Genomic DNA, 21,817 nt, shown 5'->3' on the forward strand with positions numbered 1-21,817 from the left:
TATTAGCACATGTTTGCAATATATGATGAATACACTAATAGCGAGGAATTGATAAATAAACATGTCACATCTTAATAATTTTTACTTCCCTTCCCATGGATATTGAAATTTGTCAAGATTTTCTTGCACCTTTTAAGATAATCATCTACATTCTTCTTTTTAGTTTTTTAATATAGTAAATTATATTTATTGATTTTTGCATATTGAATCAATCTTACATATCTAGGATAAATCCCATTTTGTCACAATGTATCATTTTTATATGTAACTGGATTTGACTTACTAAAATTTTATTAAAGACTCTTGTGTCTGCGTTCTTAGAGACTATTGTTCTTCAGTTTTCTAACTTTTAAATTTATTTTCTAAGGTCAGTATAGGATAAAACTATCCTCCTACAACTTCAATTTTATTAATATAAATAGAGACATTTGAATTATTTCTTTCTGACTGAGCTTTGTGTTGCTCTTTCAAGGAAATTATTAGTTTTTCTAGTTTGATGAATTTATTTACCTAACAACATTCATAACATTACTTTATTATCCTTTAAGTGTGTATAAAATTGTTCATTCCAGGCCCTTTAATTGTGTCTTCTATTTGCTTTTCTGAACTGTTCAGCTTGGCTAAAAATGTACTGATTGTATTATTTTCTTTCTTTTTTTTTTTTTTTTGGTACCGGGGATCGAACTTGGGTCCTTGCGCTTGCGCAGCAGGTGGCGAAACCACTGAGCTAAATCCCCGGCACTGATTGTATTATTTTCAAAGAACCAGCTTTCAGTTTCATTGGTTTTTCTCTATTGGTTATCCATTAATTGTTTTGTTGATTTCTGGTCAGTTGTTTCCTTATACTTAACATGAAGTTGAGTCACTCTTTTTTTTTTTTTTAGTTTCTTATGGTAGAAGCTTAGATTTTAAGCATTGCGTCTTCGATATACAAGCCTTTAAAGTTATAAATTTCCACACTTTTGAAAGATGCTTTCTTTATTTTCATTTTGTTCAAAATATTATTAGTGTTCAGTTGTGAGTCCTTTTTTGACTCATATCATTTAGAAGTATGTTGTTTAATTTCTAAATTTTGGAGTATTTCCAGATTTCTTTCTATTATTGATATCTAATGATTTCATTATGATCAGAAATATACTTTGGATATTAATTCTTTAAAATTTATCGAGACTTGTTTTCCATCCTCATTTTGGTTCTGTCTTAGTAAATGTTCTAGGTACAGTTGAAAAGGTTTATCCTGCTAATGTTAGGTATAGTGCTTTACATAGACCAAATAATTTAAATTGGTTGATAATGTTTTTCAAGTAAGTAAGCATATCCTTATGGATGGTCTGTCTACATATATTTAGCAATTACTGATAAAAGAGTGTTGAAGGCTACAATTATAACTGTGTGTGTGTGCGTGTGTGTGCGTGTGTTGAGAAGACTTAAAATTCACTCTCGGTAATTTTCAAATATAAAATGTGTTATTGGTTGTAGTCACCATGGCATACAATAGATCGCTTGTATTTATTCCTCCTAATTGAAATTTTGTGTTCTTTGACTAAGATTTCTTCACTTCTCCCAACTCCCAGCTTCTGAAAACCACCATTTTACTCTGTTTCCATGAATTAGACTTTTTTATACTCCACATATAAGTGAGATCATGTAGCATTTTTCTTTCCATGCCTGGCTTATTTCACATAACATAACATCCTCTAGATTTATCCATGTTGTCACCAATGACAGAAGTTCCTCTTTTTAAAAGGCTGAAAAGTGTTTCCTTGTATATCTATACCACATTTTCTTTATTCCCGCGTTCATCAGCAGACACTTAGCTTGAATTCGTATCTTGCCTATTGAATAATGCTGCAATGAACATGGCAGTGCAGTTATCTCTTTGATGTGCTGATTTCATATCCTTTGGATATATACCTGGTAATAGGATTGTTGGATCCTATGGTAGTTTTATTTTTTATTTTTTGAGAAAATTCCACAGTGTTTCTCAAAATTTTGTAGTAATTTATAATTCCACGAACAGTGCCTGAGGATTCCTTTTTGTTCACACTCTTCTTCAACACTTGTCATTTCATTTTTTCAGGCTAATAGTGTTGAGGTGATTATCTCATTGTTGTTTTAATTTGCATTTCCCTCATGAATACTGACGCTGTGCATTTTTTCATACGCCAGTTGATCATTCATATCTCTTCTCTTGAACAATGCCTCTTCAGGCTTGTCCACTTTCTGATCGTGCTGTTGCTTGCAGACTGTTACGTGTTGGAGTTCTTTCTGGGTTTTGCCTATTAGCCCCCCCCAATCAGACGTACGGCTTGCAGGTATCTTCTCCCATTCCACAGGTTGCGTCTTCACAGTGTTGATTGCTCTCTTTGCTGTGCAGAAGCTTTTTAGCGCACTGCGATCTCTTTTTGCTTTTGTTGTTTGTGTCTTTGGGGTCATACTCAAAAAATCATCGTCATGGAGATTTTCTCCCATGTTTTCTTCTACTAGCTTCATACTTTTGGGTTATACAGTTAAGTCTTTAATCTATTTTGAGTTGATTTTTTGTGTGTACTGTGAGATGTGGGTGCAATTTCATTCTTCTGCATGTGGATATCTACTTTTCCTAGCAAGAGTTTTTGAAAGTATTTTCTTTCCCTATTGCCTGTTCTTGGCGTTTTTGCCAAAAATCAATTGACCATAATTATTTTGATTTCTTTTTGGGCTCTCTATTCAGTTTTATTGGTCTATGTTATCATTTTAATTTAGGAAGCATGCTATTTAGATTACTGTAACTTTCCAGTACATTTTGAAATTAAGTAGTGCGATGCCTCTAGCTTTCTTCGTTTTGCTCAAGATTGCCTGGGCTATTTGTGTCTTTTATGGTTTCTGAATTTTAGGATTTTTCTCCATCTCTGTGAAAAATGTCATGGGAATTTTGATAGGGGTTTCAAAGAATCTGTAGCTTGCTTTGGATGGTATGGACATTTTAACTATGTTCATTTTTCCAGTCTATGGACACAAGATATTGTCCAGTTGTGTCTGCTCCAATTTCTTTTGTTAGTGTTTTATAGTTTTTATCATACAAATTTTTTTACCTCCTTGGTTAACTTTATCTCTTAAGTATTTTCATTTTGTAGTTACTGTGAATGGGGTTGTTTTCTTGATTTCATTTTTAGACAGTTCATTTCCAGTATAAAGAAATGCTATCAATTTTTGTATGTTGATTTTATGCAAGGATGTAGAATTTTTCAAATGACTTTTCAGCATCTATTAAAATGCTTATATTTTTTTGTCCTCTGTTCTGTTAATGAGGTGTATCATATTTATTGATTTGCATGTGTGTTTAACCATTCTTGAATCCCAGGGATAAATCTCATGGTGCATGATCATTTTAATGTGCTGTTAAATATGGTTTCTTAATATTTGTTGAGTATTTTTCATCTGTGCTCATCAGGGATATTGGTCTGTAATTTTATATTCTTGTGTCCTTGTCTGACTTTTGTATCAAGGTAATGCTGGCCTTGTAAATTGAGTTCAAAATTTTTCCTCCTATTTAATTTTTGTTTGGCAAAGTTTCAGAAGGTTTGGGGTTAGTTCTTTAAATGTTTGTAGAATTTAGCCATGAAGACATTAGGTCCCGGACTTTTCTTTGACAGAGGACTTTTTACTACTAATTGAATTTCCTTATTCATTGCGAATCTGTTCAGATTTTCAATTTCTTCATGATTTAGTCTTCATGTGATGTACATGTCTAGAAATTTATTCATTTCATGGAGGTTAACCAATGGGTAAATTCAATATAGGCACAATACTTTTATCTAATTCGCCATTTGTATTCCAATTTCATTAACTGATTTAATCATATCATTTAGCACTCTCCTCTCTTTGGTGTAAGATACAGGTTCTGGTTGGATTTTGTATTTAGGTTTCTGGTCTCTTTCACCTCTTTTGATATCAAACTTTTCTTTCTCTTTTAAAGATGACTTTGACATGTTTGAAAAATGCAGGCTCCCTTAGCTGTTTAATATCACCATGGTTTCATTTTCACAGATCTGCGTTTTATGTATAAGAGCTTTTTTTTTTGTACCGGGGATCAAACTCGGTGTTTTATGTAAATATAACCATGTCCTATGCATATCCTCGAATGTGATTTGGCATTAAGCTTGTGAGTTTTCTCATTTTTGTCCTCCAAGTAGTGGTCTGTGTATTCTTACGGTTGTGTACTGTTACACTGGGTGTGGATACCACAGGATTTTTCCATTTTCTTAGTGATGAGCATTTGACAGTTTCCTGCATGGGCTGTTATGACTTCCGGTGCTAAGAAATTTGAGAACACATCTGCTGTAGATGTTTGTGTGAAGGGATTGCTGTACATACAGCTTTAGTAGATTCTGCCAAACCATTTTCCAATGTGGTTATACCAATTTAAACTCTACCACATGTACACAGACTTGCCAAGACTTGATATTGCTGTCTTTTCCATTTTAGCCAAACTAATATATGTAATGATATTTCATCATGATTTTAATTATCATTTTCCTGAAGACCAAGAGGTTAAATATCTTCTCATATTTTCACTGACCATTTGGATATATTCTTTTGTGTGGTGCCTGTTCAAGTTTTTACCTATTTTTCTAAAGTATTTCAATGTCTTTTGAATTTGCAGGAAATTGTTTTGTATTTTGAGTTTTTATGTTTCATTGAATGTATGTAATACAAATCATTCAGTTTATAGACTTAATTATTTCTCTTTTAAGGGTATATTTTGATAAATAGTAGTTCTTCATATATCTTATTATGACCCAAAATATACTTTTCTTTCATTTTTAGAGTTTTTATTAAAAAACTAAATTTTCTGCTCATGTGATTTGATGATGCTATTCTGTCTTTTCTAATCTATTCTTGTTTTATATTTAAAATTTAAGTGAAAAGCATAACATTTAGAAAAGGAATCCAGGAAAGTAAGATGAGTAAGTTGAAAGAGATGTCAAGGGAAAATATCCAATAAAAATGAATTAATAAGAGAAAAGTTAAAAACAAAACTTAAGTTATACATTGGACCCAGTTAGAGAGGTGGATACAAGAACTCTTCTCCTCCTCCACTCAAATTTTGCTGTGAATCCAAAACTATTTAAAAAATAGTCTGTTAATAAGAAAAAAGAATTGAAGAACACTGGGAAGAAATAGCAGAAGAAAAAAAAGTACAAACATATTCTAAATTAATAAAAGACTTCAAGCCACATTGTCAAGAAGTTAATGGTAGCTGTAGAAAGTAAGTGTTCAGGAAAAAACATTGATCTGTACTGCAGCCTGAAAGCCACAGACAATGAGAGAGACTCAGGAGAATCCACAGGAAGCAGAAAGGCAGAGGCTGACCACTGGCATCTCAATACAAATTAAGCTCGATGTCAGTGTGGTGCCAGTTTAAAAACTAGAGCTTGTTTTTCAGAGCAGTCCCAGGTTCCGAGCCCAGTTGCATGGAAGTAGAGGCTTCACGGATATCTGGTGCCTTCACACATGCACAGCCTCCTCTTCCTCAGTATCCCCCACAGTGGTGCGGTTGTTACCACTGAACCAGGTTTTGCACTGGGGTTCATTCAGTGTTGTACACTCAACTCGATGGATTTAGACAAATGTACAGCGACTTGTATCCAACATTATAGGATCCTCCAGAATAGTTTCACTGACCTAAAAACTCTTCTCCTGTCCCCTGACAACCACTGATCTTTTTATTATCACCATAGTTTTGCCTTTGTAGGATGTCACATAGTCTGAATTATATAGTATATAGTCTTTCTGATTGGCTTTTTAAACTTAATAATAGGCATTTAAGTTTCCTCCCTGTCTTCTTGTGGCTTAATTTTCTTTTTATTGCTGATAATATTCCATTGTCTGGATGTACCACACACTGTTTATCCTTTGACTTATTGAAGGATATCTTAGTTGCTTCTAAGTTTTGGCAATTATGAATAATATTTTTCTGTGGAAAAATTTGGGTAAATACCAAGGAAGGCAGTTGCTGGATCATATGGTCAGATTATAGTTAGTTTTGTAAGAAACCACAAAACTCTCTTTCATAGTGGCTGTATTATTTTGCATTCCCATCAAAATGAGAGTTCCTGTTGATTCATATCCTGAGTGGCATTTGGAAGAATCTCCATTTTAATAATAATGTTTTCCCTGTTCATGAACATGGAACATAACTTCACTTATTAAATTTTTCTTTGTGTCATTAGTTTTATGATTTTCCTTATAAAGACCCTGCACATATGTTGTTTAATTTATTCCTATTTCATTTTTTGAGGGCTGATGTAAATATTATTATGTTTTAAATTTTTTTTTTTTTTTGGTTCCGGTACTCAAACTCAGGACCTTGTGCTTTAGAGGCAGGCACGGTGCCACTGAGCTAAATCCCTGGCCTTTAAATTTTACTTGTTCATTGGTGGTATACAGGAAAATAATTAACTGTCTGTATTAGTCTTGTCTCCTACATCCTTGCTAATTGATTATTAGCTTTAAGGGTCTTTAAATTGTTTTTCAGAATTTCTACATAGATAATCATTTCATCTGTAAAGAAAGAGTTCTATTTCTTCTTTCATAATCAGTATATATTCAATTTCTTTTTCTTGTGTTATTAACATTAGCTATGACTTTCACTATGATAATGAAAGAGAGTGCTGAGAAGGGACATCCTTGCCTTGCCTGATCTTACTGGGAAAGCAGCTAGTTTCTCAACATTAAGTATGATGTTAGCTGTGGAGTTTTTTGTAGATGTTCTTTATCAAGTTGAGGAAATTTTGTTCTATTTCTAGTTCATTGCATGTTTCTCAGAAAAAACATGAATGGGTGTAGAATTTGGGCTTTTTCTGTATTTATTGATATGTTCATATGATTTTTCAATTTTTACCTTTTGATGTGATGAGTTGAATTGATTTTCAGGTGTTGAACCAGTCTTGATACCTGTCATAAATCTCAGTTGATAGTGGTATAATTCTTTAAACACATTGTTGGATAGATTTGCTAATATTTTAAAGCATTTTTGCATCTATATTCCTGAAAGATATTGGTCTGTAGATTTTTCTGTAATGTCTTTGTCTGGTTATGTTATTAAGGTCATGTTGACCTCATACAATGTGTTAGTAAGTATTTCTATGTCTATCTTCTGAAAAAGATTGTACAGAATTGGTATTATTTTTTTCTTAATTTTTTTTTTTGGTACTGGGGATCTAACTCGGGTCCTTGCACTTGTGGGGCAGGCAGTGGAAGCACTGAGTTAAATCCCCGGCCCTTTCTTAAATATTTAATAGATTCACTTGTGAATTTATCTGGGCTTGTTGCTTTAAATTTGAGAAGGTTATTAATTATTGATTCAATTTAATAGACACAGGCCTATTCAAATTGCTTATTTCATCTTGTGTGAGTTTTGGTAGATTGTATCTTTCAAGGAATGGCCAGTTTCACTTAGGTTATAAAATTTGTGGGCATAGATTTGCTCATAGTATCTTTATTTTCCCTTTGACGTTTATGAGGTGTGTGGTGATGTTTCCTCTTTCATTTTTGATATTAGTAAAATGTGTTCTCCTTTTTGTCTTATTTGGCTGGCTAGGAGCTCACTGACGATTGATCTTTTCAATGACTGAGGTTTTGTGGGAGGAGGAGGAGAATCAGGGAGATGTTGGTTAAAAGCTATAAAATTTCCATTAGACAAAACAAATTCAAGAAATCTTTTGTACAACATGGTATACTGTACTATGCTATTGTTAATAGCAACGTATTTTATGCTTGAAAATTGCTAATAGATTTTAAGTACTGTATTTTCACCAGAAAAAGTATGTGAGGTAACATGTATGTTAATTACCTTAATTTAGCCATTCCACAATGTGTACATATTTTAAAACATCTTCTTATACATATAAATATATATAATTTTATTTGCCAATTAAAAACAGAACAGAAGTTTAATAAAACAAATATTGTGTTTTTAATGAGATAGTTTTTATTGATTTTCTTCACTGATTTCTTATTTTTAATTACATTAATTTCTCTTCTAATTTTTATTATTTGTTTTATTTTGCTTACTTTGGATTTAATTTGTTCTTCTTTCTCAAGTTTCACAGGATAGAAGCTTAGATTATTGATTTTAGATGGTTCTTCCTTCTTTGGATATATGCAACCAGTACTATAAATCTCCCTCAAAGCATTGTTTTTGCTGCATCCCACAAATTTTGGTTTTTGTTTTCGTTTTCAGCTCAAAAATATTTTGAAATTTCTCTTGAGATTTATTTGGCTCATGTGCTATACAGGAATTTGTTGCTTAATCTCAAAGTATTTGGAGACCTTCTGGCTATCTTTCACAACTGCCTTATTTTCTCTGTGGTCTGAGAGCAAACATTGTAAGATTTCTATGCTTTAAAATACATTAAGGTATATTTTATGGCTCAGAGTGGGTCTGTTTTGGTAAATGTTTCATGTGAGCTTGCAAAGAATGTGTATTCTGCTGTTGTTGAATAATGTAGTTTGTAGATATCAATTACATTCCGTTGGTCGGTGGTGTGTGCTGTGTTCAGCTCTAACCTTTGTGATTTTCTGCCTGCTGGATCTGTTAATATCTGGTAGAGGAATGTTGAAATCTGTAATAAGAATAATAGGTATACCTATTTTTCCTTCCAGTTCTATCAGTGTGTGTGTGTGTGGGGGGGTACTGAGGATCGCTTGTGAGGCAGGTGGTAGAACCACTGAGCTAAATCCCCAGCCCCAGTTCTATCAGTTTTGTCTGAAATATTTTGACACTGTTGTTTGGTGAATATACATTAAGGATTGTTAGGTCTTCTTGGGGAATTGATGCCTTTGTCATTATGTAATATCCCTCTGTATCCCTGGTAACTTTCCTTGGTCTCAAGTCAGCTCTGTCTGAAATTAACATAGTCACTCCTACTTTCTTTGATTAGTGTTATTAGTATATGTCTCTTTATCCATTTTCTTTTAATCTTCATGTGTCTTTATATTTACAAGAAACCTAATGTTTCTTGTTATGCCTACGTTTGGTTTTGTTTGAGCTTTTTATGATTCTATACATTTAAAAAACTTTCTACTGGTGTCCTAGTGTTTGCAATCTATGCTGAAAACAAATTCAAACTCTCATATAAAATTAAACCGTTTCAAGGTAGTATAAGTACATGATAATAACAAAATAATCCCAATTACTCTCCCCATCTTTGCATCACCACTGTAATTCCTTAACACACAAATATAAGCCCACAATTAAGTGTTTTGTTGTTGTCATTATTTTAAGCAATCTTTAATCTGTTGGATCAATTAATAATAACAGTTTTTATTTTACTTTAACTTATTCATTCTCTGATGCTTTTCCTTTTTTTTTTTTATGTAGATATGAATTTCTGGTCGTTATCATCTTCTCCAAACAACTGTTTCTAACATTTCTTGCAAGGCAGGCATACCAACAAAAAATTTCAATTTTTGTTTGTATGAGAAAGTCTTTATTTTTTCTTCTTTTTTTTTTGGTAGTGGGGTTCGTATTCAGGCCCTTGCACTTGCGGGGCAGGCAGTGGAACCACTGAGCTAAATCCCTGGCCCTTTTTCTTCACTTTTGAAGGATAATTTTGTAGGATCAGAATTCTAAGTTGGTGTTTTCTTTTCCTCTCCCTCACTCTCAACACTTTGGTTACCTTACCCCACTCTCACTTGAATTGGTTCCTGATGTGAAGTCAAATTTTTATCTTTGCTAATCTGTGGATAAAGTGTTTCTTTCCTTTGGAATCTTTCAGGATTTTTTCTTTATCTCTGATTTTCTGTAGTTTGAATATGATATCCTTAAGTGTGTGCGCGTGCATGTGTCTGTGTGTGATACTTATCCTAATTAGTTCTCTGAAATTTCTGGATCTGTGATTTGGTGTTTGAAAAGTCTCAATCACTATTGTTTCCAGTTTCTGTTCCCTTCTTTCATTTTCTTCTTGTATTCTCATTAAGTGCATTTACATCTTTTGTGGTTGTCTCACAGTTCTTAAATATTCTGTACATCTGTTTGTTTTGGTTCATTTTTTTTCCTCTTTGCTTTTAGTTTCGGAGGTTTCTCTTGAGATATCCTCAGGTTCAAACAGTCTTTCCTCAGCTATGACTAATCTATTAATAAGTCACCAGAGGCATTGTTCATTTCTCTTATAGTGATTTTCATCTCTAGTATTTCTGTTTAATTCTTTCCTGGAATTTTCAACTCTCTGCTTACATTGCCCTTTTGCACACCATCTCCTTTATCTATTAGGACCCATGGCATATTAATCATAGTTGTTTTAAATTCCCTATCTGATCATTCCATTGCCTTGGGCATTTTAGAGTCTTGTTCCGATAGCTCTGATCTTTCAGATTGTGAGTTTTCTTTTTTTTCTTTCTTTCTCTGTTTTGTTTTGGTCCCCTAGTATGCCTTGTAGTTTTTTCTTGGTAGGTAGATGCTCTGTACTGAGTGAAAGAAACTTTTAGAAATGAGCATCCAGCAAGGTGGTATTAAGGGGTTAGGGGTGAGAAAACATGCTACAGTTCTAGGCACAGGTCTCAATCTTTTAGAGTTCCTTTGTTTCTGGCTTTTGAATTTCACAGTTATTTTTTAGATTTCTCCTTCGTAGAAAGGCTTAAAGAGGTTACAGCTGGTTGTTTACTCTCATCTAGGTGAGTTAGGCTCGGATGCAACTCAAGCCAATTTAAACTCTAGTTAGATAGTTTCTTCTGAGGACAGATTTTATTAGGAAGAATAGAATGCTCTGGAAATTTTCAAAGCTTTGTTTTTCCTGAATGCACAAGGGGTTCTTCCCTGTACTCACTGTGAGAACCTGGAGATAAAATCACAAATGGGCAGGGTCCCTCTAAGTCTGGCCCCCCATGGAGTTTTTAACTCACACTTGTTCACACTCAGCCTCTAGCAATCCATCCCAACAGTTTTTGTGTGGGTTTTTGTTCCTATGTTCTATTCTGGTAAGTCATGATTCTCTGTGTTGGCCTGTCTTCTCTCCAACTTGGGGAGCAGCAATTTTTCCTGTAACCTCATTTTTACTATAAGCTCTCCTCTCTTATGGATCTAAAAAGAGTTGTTTTTAAAAATTTCTTCAGTTTTGTACTTGTTAGGATGGAATGGTGACTCCAAGCTCCTCACAAGCTGAACTGAAGAGTGGAAGTCATGATGTTGACTTTGGTCATTCAGTCACAGCGATGTCCAATTGCTCCCATGTTTAATTTATTGTATTTTCCCTTGGAACCAATAAAAAAATTGTGGGGAAACACTTTTATCTATTTATCCTCACAGATGTTTTCTTGCCTTTTTCTGTTCTATTTTTTTGAAGTTAGAACTCTAAGTCTCCAAAACAACACATTTACTTATTTGCTCAATGGCATAATGTATCTAAAACAGTCTCAGAATTGCTTTATCTTTGCCTCTACACCAAACAAATCTTTGAGAGAAATTCAGAAATTGATTGTAATTTTCTCCAGGCCCAATTATTCCACCATAAACTGAGGGTATATAGTCAAATACTGTGTTCACACATTGCTGGGATTAGTTCCTTTTCTATTTCCTTTCTGTGTAATTATATGATTGATATTAATCAAATTCTCCCCATTGCTGTTTCAGCTTGCTCTCCATTTTATTTTCCTCATGCCATTCTTATTAACTTAAATAAACTTTCAGTATGTAGAAGGTCAGTTATCCAAAAGAAACACTGTACGGAGTGGCAGAGTTGGGAGGTATTAGGACGTTAAGGTGATTAGGTCATTACAAGGATTAATGCAGTTATCACTGCACTGGATTAATTACTGCAAGAGCAAACTGTTATAAAGTGGGCCTCTCCCTGCTGCTTTGTCTCTTCTACACGCACGCATTTGTCCTTCTGCTTGTTGTGATGCAGCCCAAGACATTCACCAGATGTGGCCCCCCAGTCTTGAACTCTGACTTCCAGAACTGTGAGTTAAATAACCTTATTTCTTTATAAATTACCCAGTCTCAGATTTTCTGCTACAGCAACAGGAAATGGACTAAGATAGCAGGTATCATTATACTTCAATTTTAGACCACTGCTGTAAGCCAACAACTTCCTCAATGCTCAACCCTAGTCCCATCCCTAGCCCCAGGCAATCACTGATCTAGACTTTTGTCTCCATAGTGTTTCCCTTTCTAGACATTTACTACAAGTGGAATTACACAGTGAGTGTTATTTACACCACAGAAATCAGGTCATATTGTCTATTCACCTCTTTTACTTAGCACAATGCTTTTGAAGTTCATTTATGTTGTTGGATACGTGAACATTTCTCTCCATTTCATTGTTGAATAGTTCCCTATTGTTTGGATATACCATTTGTTTATCCTTTCACAAGCAGATAGACTTTTGAATTGTTTCCAGGTTTGTGGTTATCATGAATGACATTGCTATGAACATGTGGGTGCAAGTGTTTGGACAGACGTATGTTTTCATTTCTTTTAGATAGATACCTAAGAGTGGAATTGCTGGGTTATATGGTGAGCATATGATGACATTTTAAGAAACTGCCAAACTGTTTTCCAAAGTGGCTGTATAATTTTACATTCCCATCAGCAATGTACTTTTATATTAATTATGAGAAAGTTGCTAAAAATTCTTAGCTACAAAAGCCAGATTCTATACTTGAAATCTTGCTCAGATTTTACTTAAGCAACCTTTCTCTTTGTAAGTAGTTCAAATATAATTTTGAATTAAGAATAAATGTGACAGGGCCAGGGATTTAGCTCAGTAGCGCCGCTGCCTGCCTCGCAGGCAGAAGGTCCTGAGTTCAATTCCCTGTACAAAAAAAAAAAAAAGAAGAAATGTGACAGGAAGACCCGGAAAACTGTTCTTTCTTACTACAGAATGGAAAAATATATATTTAATTATTAAGGGAAATCTTTAAAATTAAGGGTCAGTGGCATCAGGAACTTGAATTCATCTTCTCTCCAATAGCAAGTCGGGAAGTGATGTCATTTATGGAAGGAAGCACTTCTTTAGAATGATATCTACTTGAGAAATTGACTAAGTTAGGATCGGGACATTAATTTCATGGTAACCTGGCACTTCTATCCAGAGTGGGAGACACACGAGATCTTCTTGCAATGCCCTAAAACACCCCTGGCTCCAAGCACAGCTCCCTGATACACAACTGGGCACAACTGCAGCCTCTGGAGACCCAGTCACTGTGAGACCCAACTTAGCAACTTAGCAATACCAGCACCATGTTGAGAACATTCTCCTCCATTTTGCAAATGTGTGACTTCCCACTGCACTGTCTCCTGGGAGAAAACCCCACCCTTAACCCATGCATGTAACCTCAAGGTAAAATAAACAGAAACTGTGTTTCAGGTGATCTGCAACAAACCGTTACCCAGGGGAATGGGAAGAACTAACTGTGCTTATCTTGGTTTCTGCAACCAGCTTCTGCAACAGTCCGTAACCCAGAGGAATGGGAGGAGGGACTTTTTCTGTGGTTTTCCCCTCTAAATATGCAGTCCTCATTTCAGTTGGGGCCTCTGTCCTCCGACTTGGTTGGAGTGTACACGGGTCCTGGCCGGAAAATAAAGTTCTCCAGTAAGATCCCAGAACTGTGTCGTGCTTTGAGAGTTCGTCGCTAATCTAATTCAGGGACAAGGTCCAACAGTCACACTTCAAGAGGCCCTCATTTTAGGCATGGTCCACTGGAGATACTACAGACTTCAATGTGATGCTCCAGGAAAATCTAGATTGGTAAACTATCGGTAACTGGTAGATGAACCTCAGCTAAAATGTAAAGTAATCATAGGTTGTCTTTAAAAATCTCCTCATATCTTTTTTTTTCCAATTTTTTCCCCTGCTTCTGATATTTCTCACTAGTTTTCTCCACCTTAAATAAGCCCAGCTCATGTACGATTTTGGGGGGCTTGAAGTCAATCAAGACAAGCAGTAAAACTCTCTTGCGAAAAGATTCACTTAAATTAGTAAACATGAACCCTGTGATTCAGGGGAAGGAAGGAGAATTTGGTTAACAGAGTTTTCAAAATAAATGAGATAAGCATGTAGTTGCTTTCTCACAGGCCCAGTGCCTTATAAAGTACTTACGTATATGAACTACTGGGTCCAAGATTTTTAAGGTTTTAATTTTTTTTTAAAAAAGAGGTGAATATTTCCTGAGAGTTTAGACTGAGTGAAAATATTTTATATGTCTGGAAAACATTTTATCTTTCTACCTATATTTTTTAAAAAAAATTATCTAGTCAAGTGTAGCTATACTGGGATATACTTAAATGCTGGGTACGTAAGAAATAAAAATTGAAGGATAGGATAGTATGTGGCTAGAAGGTATGGTGGATATGTGTAGCTGACAAAATGTGTCTGATTATTCTGTAATGGCCACTGTTTTAATCTAACATTCTTTTTATTTTCTTTATGTTTTAGAAATTATTTCTTGCCAACCCACACATCTATGCATACTGCATTGACTTTTATCCCTGAAGTTTTTGTTTGTTTTTGGCAGTACTAGGGATGGAACCCAGGGCTGCTCTTCCACTGAGATACATTCCCAGCCCTTTTGATTTTTTAAATCTTGAGATCGGGTCTTGCCCAGTTGCCTAGGCTGGCCTCAAACTTGATATCTTTTTGCCAAAGATTCCTGAGCAGCTGAGATTACAGGTTTAGGCCACTGTTTCCCTCTCACTGGTTTCCTCCCCCTGTTCACAGCTGTGTCATGCCACTGACGGGAGGATATTTGAGAAATGCTTTAGAGAGGAGGAAACATCTCAACGTTAATACTTCCGGCATGGCTGGGGAGTGTACTGGTTTCAAGATTGGTGCCAGGTTGTCCACAGCACCCCGTGTGCATCCCGGCTGGCCGAGTGACATGTTTTGACCACGGGGTTGGTAATAAACACAATGCGACAAATGTTGAGGAAACCATTAATGCACACCTGGGACACTAGTAACTCAAGGCGAATATTTAATATTCTTTTTATCATTCCATTGTATTCCTGTGGTTACTGAACATTTTTCCCTCCTGGGATATCTAGCCGTGATGGTTGCATCTTCTCTTCATCCAGTTTATAAGTCAGTAAGTGTTGAACAACTGCTTCACTGATTTGCCTAAGCATTAATGCCTAAAAGCATTCATTTGCCTGATTTATAGCATTTGCTGATTTGTGTGGTGTGAATATTCTCACTGTGGTGAATTTCAACTCACCAACCTGAGGTCACTCAGTAGAGAGTTAGGAGGTTAACACTGAATAATATTTCTGCTGAAAAGATGCAATAAAGGGGTAAATAACCACAAGAGCATAGGCAGTACTCAGAGGTAGAGAGTAAGTGGGAAATGATAGGTTTTTAGTGTTTATTACCTTTAATATTAACATAATTTATTTATTCATATATGCACAGAAATTATTGTTCAATAATGATTGAGTTTAATACTAGTGGACTGAATTCTTACAAATGTCATCCTGGTTCTTAGTCAGGATGAATTGGCTTCATTCTACTGCAGCTTCTCTGATGTCTACAAAAAGGAGGCTCCTGGAGGTACCCCATCGGGGAACCAGAACAAAGTGGGGAAGGCTGCTAGAGGGAGGGAGGGAGGGAGCACTGTGCTCAGGATCAGGTGTGTTCTCGTTTCAGGGTTTCCTGCCACTTTTCCACCATGTATCTCCGGGTTTAGAGGAAATGCTGGTTACATCTTGTGTAGAAACCAGCTTAAAACAGTGCCTCCTTTCTTGTGACTTACTCCTTCCCCTGTCAAACCCCTTGGTAACCCTGGCTAGATGAGCCCCTTCTCTAAGTACTGCACATGCAACTGTTCTATTTCCTAATATTTCTTTAAGTCAGGAATGGGAGAACCCTAACCCTCAATTCTACCTCCACAGCTACTCTGAGAATGAAGTCCCTAAGCTTGCTCGTTTATGTTCTAATAGAGAAAACGTGTCATGGTTTAGTGGCATCATATTAAATGGGGGGCTGTTATTTTGAAAGTGTCTTCTCTCAGCTGCTCCCCCCTTTTCCCTGCCTATGTGCCCCTCCATTCCCTTAAGCATCCACCTGATCTTCCCTCTTGCTTTTTCCATTTCTATCTTCCTCTCTCTGTGGGATTTTTAACTTGGTCTATAATATAGAACTACTATGTACATTTTTGTTATTGTTTTACTAAATAGAATGTTATATTCTCTTTTCTCCCTTTAAACACTATGTGAACAGTATGTGTTCTCTTTCAAATAAAAAATAATGTGAATTTTACTTGAGTTTCTTGATGAGTGAACACTACCCAATGATGAACTAATAGAAGAAATAAAAAAAAAAAATTAAAACATTTAAAGGCTCCAGGAAACTGGAACAAGATAGTATCACAATGTGCTATCCATAGAACTGCAAGCCATTTTACCAAAAATAGAAACAACAACAAAAAATCTAGAGATGTAGCAATATCAAAAATTCTGCATAGCACTGAAGTCTGAACCAGCCAGTGACCCTGAATCCAAACAGGTTGACCCCCTGATCTGTGTGCTGTTCTATAACCAAGCAGTAAGGGAAGATGGTTCAAGAGGTAAAATGTGTGGCACACATGTGCTTGGACCAGGGAGGGGGCCCCGGCTGGAGGACACCCGACACACGAGGATGGCAGGAAGCACAAATTCCCTTGGAGATGCTACGCAAACAGTCTAAGTGCTGTCTGAGGTGGAGACAAAGAAGCTATTTTCAAAATTTAACACAAATGGAAAGCTTTGACCCTCCAAGGTCGGGAAGTGGTATTTCATTTGGATGAGACCCTGGTAGAATTCGCTGTGACTCTCAGAATCACATTTCAGAAACTAGAAGTATCCTGAAGGGAAACTATAAAATTATGAATATCTCACAAAATGAGGCCGAAGGGAAATAGTAAGGTCACTGGAATCATTCCACTAACAGACATAAAACTGAAAACTTCTGGAGGACAGAGAAAAGGGCTTGTTCTCTTCTGGATTCCTCAAAGTGCCTAGCTCTGTGGTTGCACAGGCAGGCAGGGCTTCACGGAGGGGTAACCCTTACAGGCAGCCTTACCTTGCCCATAGTGCTATTACAAAAGCAAAAGCCCTCTGAGACAGCACTGATGTTAGGTACCTGGGTCTAAGACCTGTATCTCCTCTAACCTCTGGCAGGTGCACCCGGTTATGAGGATCCAGATGGACTCTTTTAAATAGCCAGACCAGTGCCCCACCTGGCCTGTTCTCCACTATGTTAGACAATGTGAACTAAGTTAGAGAAAGAAAACTGTGTTGGAGAATGTGATTCTAACCTGGGGCCAAAAATAGGGCTCTTGGCTCCTTTCTTTGGAGACTTCCCAGGCCCCAGGGTACCCTTGGAGCAGAGGTATTAGGTGGGTTTTAGAGTGCATTGTGTTTCTCAGGGGACCAAAGAAGCAAAGAGTACTGTTCCTTCTCTTCCATCTGGGAATGGAGGATTTATTTGGCCGACACAGAACTCGGCGACCCTTCCTGAGAAACGTGGCCGAATGAATGTCAAGCTCTTCTCTCTTTCTCACTAACACTCCTCAGTGGGGGTGTAGGTGGATGTCCTTTCCTCCATGGGCCAAGTTGGAATGAGGAGTGGGAGGAATTAATATTTTTCTTCATAGTGAAGCAGGCAAGCACGGCTTTGATTTAGATCAAGGAGATTCAAGTTAGAGCTAAGACAGATTCTTTTCTCATAAGAATTATTCACAATAAAAGCAGTTTTCTCCGAAATGCTCAAGATGTGGCTTGTGAGCAGATGCCTAATTAAAGTCAGGTTTCCATGCTGTTCTTGCATGTACTGTACAGAATAAAATGGTGGGTATGAAACGAAAATAGGAGGTTCTGGACACACAAAACAAATAACAGAAAAATATACTTAAAGATAAAATAAAATAAAATATACTACAGTAACCCATTGTTTTCAGACCAAATTAATGAGAGTGAGTTGAAATTTATGCTTATAAAAGAAATAAGAAAGGCATGGGAAGATTAAATCTGTTTATGACACCGGTGAAGTGTTCTATTTGGTTTTAGGGCGTAAGTGAAGAATGAAGTTTCATTCTTCTTTATCCAAGTGCTCAGATGTGAACCAAAAATCCATGTGAAAAGTTACTCGACTCAAAACACAGATAATCTTCTCCTCTATCTCCTGGCGGGCCTTAAGTTCCCCTTGAGCTATACATTTCTTCTTCTCAGACAAAAACTTTTTCAAACCTCACCTGCTGGAGGAAGTTGCTTTCCCTTTTGCCACATGATCTAAATAATCTGTGGCCCAGGTGCCTAATCCTATAGGACGCATAACCTCATTCCATGGGTCTTTATTCTGAGGAAGATCCTTTTGTGAATCACCACACAGCCGTGTCACCTGAGAAAGTGTGATGAGACTAATAGGGTTAGCTGGAAACCAATTACTCTGAGCGAAGGAGGAAGCAGGAGCAGAAGACGGAATGCAGCGAGCTCACCTGAGTGTACATCTGCTGTGTTGATTCATTTGGGGCCCTCGGATTGCCACTTGACCCCAATTCAGAAGACACCATGAAAAAAATACAAAGAAATGTATAATTTAGTAAATTTTAATGTTAGCACACAAGCTTCCAAACGGTATAAAAATGATGGGCAGTGTAACGAAAGTATTAACAATATTTTAGAAAATGTACAGTTTGTGGCATTGTGCTAGGGAAACATTATCTGTGTTGGCCCGTGGATAAATGATGAAATTCTTATGGCTCATTTGTCTCCCTATTGATTGGGAAGATAGAATGTGTTTCTGAGGAAATTTATAAACAAAGGCAATTTCTTGATTTGGATTTTCAGTGAGTACCAGGGTGATCATACAACCTTTATCACTTAGCATTGTGCACTGGAGACATATACTTTGATGCCGTGGGAAATAATGGATGTGAAAAACTGTGTTTTCTTAGAAAACATCTTGAATAGCATGAGCAATACACATTCTGTGATCACCATCTGCTAATATGTACTCATAGGACTTTTCACTCTCAGAATCACTCCTGGCTTTTCCTTGAGCACTGTCTCATCGGAGCCCAGCAGAGGTTCTGCCTAGGTATTCTATTAGCATTTATTGTAACCAGTGTGTAGAAAACACAAATGACTAAAGTCATTGGTTTTAAAGCCCTCTTCACAATTGAATTTCCTGTGGAGAAGCAATATCCCAGGAGCATAATAGATTTTTCCCTCTTCTTCCATTTATGCAGATACTTTCACAATGAACTAACTAATCAGTTGCAGTTTCTAATCTATATTTCTGATTTGTTTACATGCACCATGCAGGCTGGCAATCTTTTGAATTTAAATGTGACTTAAAGTAAAATAAAAGAAACCACAAGTAAATGACACAGAATTGCTAACAGTAGGAGCCTTGTTTACATTCCACATTCTGAAAATATTTTGTTCAGCTGGCTAGGAAAACCACATGGTTGAGACAGACTGGGTGATGATTTGGTTGATTGCCTGGCTGAGGCCGACATGGAAAAAGGGATGGCATGTGGTATGGCTGTCTGTCACCTCAAACCCAGAGAAAGAACACATTTTCAGCACACATGTGACGAGTGTTGAACAGCAGAGCTCTGATGATCCCAGCCAGAGCATCGTGTGCCCCTGGCATGGAGCCAGAGCAATCCGCCAGCCTCGAGGAGTCCTCTGGTAACGACTGTGTCTTCCTTTCTCTTTTCATCCGCGGATGCTGCTTGTTTCATAAGATTCTTTTCAGCGCCTATTTGTTCTTCAAATCCTTTGTGCCCTCCTGCTGTCTGGGGTTATCCTCTAAGACATTCCTATTGCTCCCCTTCCAGCTACATTTGCAGGTCAATTGAGAGGCTTCTGTACCCTTCTGGTTGCTGCTGCTGGTTTTTCCTGCTCACGTAAGTGAAACTGGACAACAGCTCAGAGCAGTGGCTGGCAGGGCAGGGCCTGCCCAGAGGCCACAGGAAACAGACGGGAGCATCTCAGGAGACAGAGCTGTACTGGAATGCAATGGGCAGCTGCTTGCCGTTAGGAGTAAGAAAGGGAGCAGAGGCGCAGATAGGGTGGAATTTAGAGGAAAAGAATTGAGTTTGAAGCTGAATGTGGTGGTGTACGCCCGTCATCCCAGCACTCCTGGAGGCTGAGGCAGGAGGATTTCGAGGTTGAAGCCCAGACGGGGCAACTTAGCTAGACCACATCTCAAAATAAAAAGAATATTACAAGGGCTGGGATGAACTGCACAACAAATAAAGAGAATTGGGGTTTAAGGAGCCTTTTCTAATAGCAGGCACTTTTTTCAGGTGCAGGGCAGAAAATTAGTTACAGGTTGTGTCCCTGAGATTAGAGGCAGCCCGACGCCCCGGCGCCCTCAGAAGCGCCCTTCTCCGCCATCCCTCTGCCCGTGCTCTCCTCGGCCAGCTCCTACCTTGGCTCTCTGAACCCCGCGGCCGGGCTTCACAGCACCACCCTGCTTTGCTGTTCTCCGAGGAGTCCTGCGGGCCAGGGGCTGGGTGCAAAGCCTCCAGCGGCCCGGCTTTCTGCTCCGTGCACTCCCGCCTTCCGCTCCACGCACCCGTCCTCCGCGCAGCCGCAGACTGCTCTTCTGGCCTCCCAGGCTGTGGAAAGGGCCTCCCGTCGCAGCCGCCAGAGAAGAGCCGACCAATCCCGAGGGTGAGAAAGGAGTCGACAAATGGAATTCTGGAAAAGTTCACCCGCAAAGCTATAAATACCTAGAGAAAAATCCATCCCCCACCTCATGGAATAGATTTGCTCATGAAACAGAAGAGCGATGTAGTTAATATTTCCTTAGTTCTCAATAAAAGAGGATATTTGGAATAGACACACACGTGCCCTCCCATGAACTGTAATAAAACTGAAATTGAAAGCAATAAAAAGCAGACCTAACGCTGTAGAAAATCAGAAAATGAACCATGTACAGATGACTAGCTCAAGGAAATGATTCAGAGCAAGAAGGATTTGTTTTTACAGTTTCGTTGAAGTTTAATTGACTTTAAATTGCCAATTTTAGGTGTACAGTTTGATGAGTTTTGGTCAATGTGCAAAGTTGTATATCATCACAACTACAACAAACTTCACACTTTTTCTTTTTCTTCTTCTTCCTTTTTTTTTTTTTCCTTTGGAACTGGGACTTGAACCCATGGCTTTCTCACTGAGCTGTATCTCCAGCCGTTTTTAATTTTTTTTTTTTTTTTCAATTTTTGAGATGCAGCCTCACTAAGTTACTAAGCTGTCCAGGCTGGGATCTGCCACTGCTCCTGGCTGCCTCAGAACATTTTTGTCACCACCAAGACCTTACCTTGTGCCCTTTCATAATCAGTTCCCATTCCCATCCAGCCCTAGCCCCAGGAAACCACTGATCTGCATTCTGGCACTGTAATTTTGCTTTCATAGACATATTTATCAATGGAATTATGTAGTGCGTGTGCTTTCGCTTAGTGTGGTGTTTCTAAGATACATTCAAGCTGAGCGTTTCGGATGAGATCAGGCACGTTTGGGTGGTATGGGCATAGACAAATTGTGCATCCTACTAGTGCATTTATTTTGTTGCTGAGTCCCTTGTATTGACAAACCACTTTTTATTTATCCATAGATAAATACTTGGGCTGTTTCCATTGGGGGATTATTGTAAACAATGCTACCATAAGCGTTCACATAAAAGTCTTTATGTGGACATGTATTTCAGTTCAAGTAGGTACCTAGGGGTGAAAATATCAGTATGTTGGTACATATGTATCATAAATGCATGTTTAATTTTTAAGAAATCATGAGACTGTTTTCCAGGGAGATTGTAGCATTTTACACTCTCACAAGCAATAGAAGAGG

General features: G+C 37.4%; 1 protein-coding gene across 1 annotated transcript in view; it reads right to left on the reverse strand.

Moving 5' to 3' along the window:
* The window catches only part of LOC110344914 (uncharacterized), a 39,136-nt gene that overhangs the window by 14,859 nt on the left and 2,460 nt on the right, over positions 1–21,817 (reverse strand). Inside the window, exon 2 of the mRNA XM_087207161.1 lies at positions 20,400–20,703. Within this exon, the coding sequence (XP_087063287.1) occupies positions 20,400–20,703 (304 nt within the window). The remainder of the gene's footprint in view (positions 1–20,399; positions 20,704–21,817) is intronic.

This window comes from Heterocephalus glaber, unplaced genomic scaffold (genome assembly GCF_053883595.1).
Source record: "Heterocephalus glaber isolate CG9 unplaced genomic scaffold, H.glaber_assembly_v1.0 deba00000768, whole genome shotgun sequence".
Lineage (NCBI taxonomy): Eukaryota > Metazoa > Chordata > Mammalia > Rodentia > Bathyergidae > Heterocephalus > Heterocephalus glaber.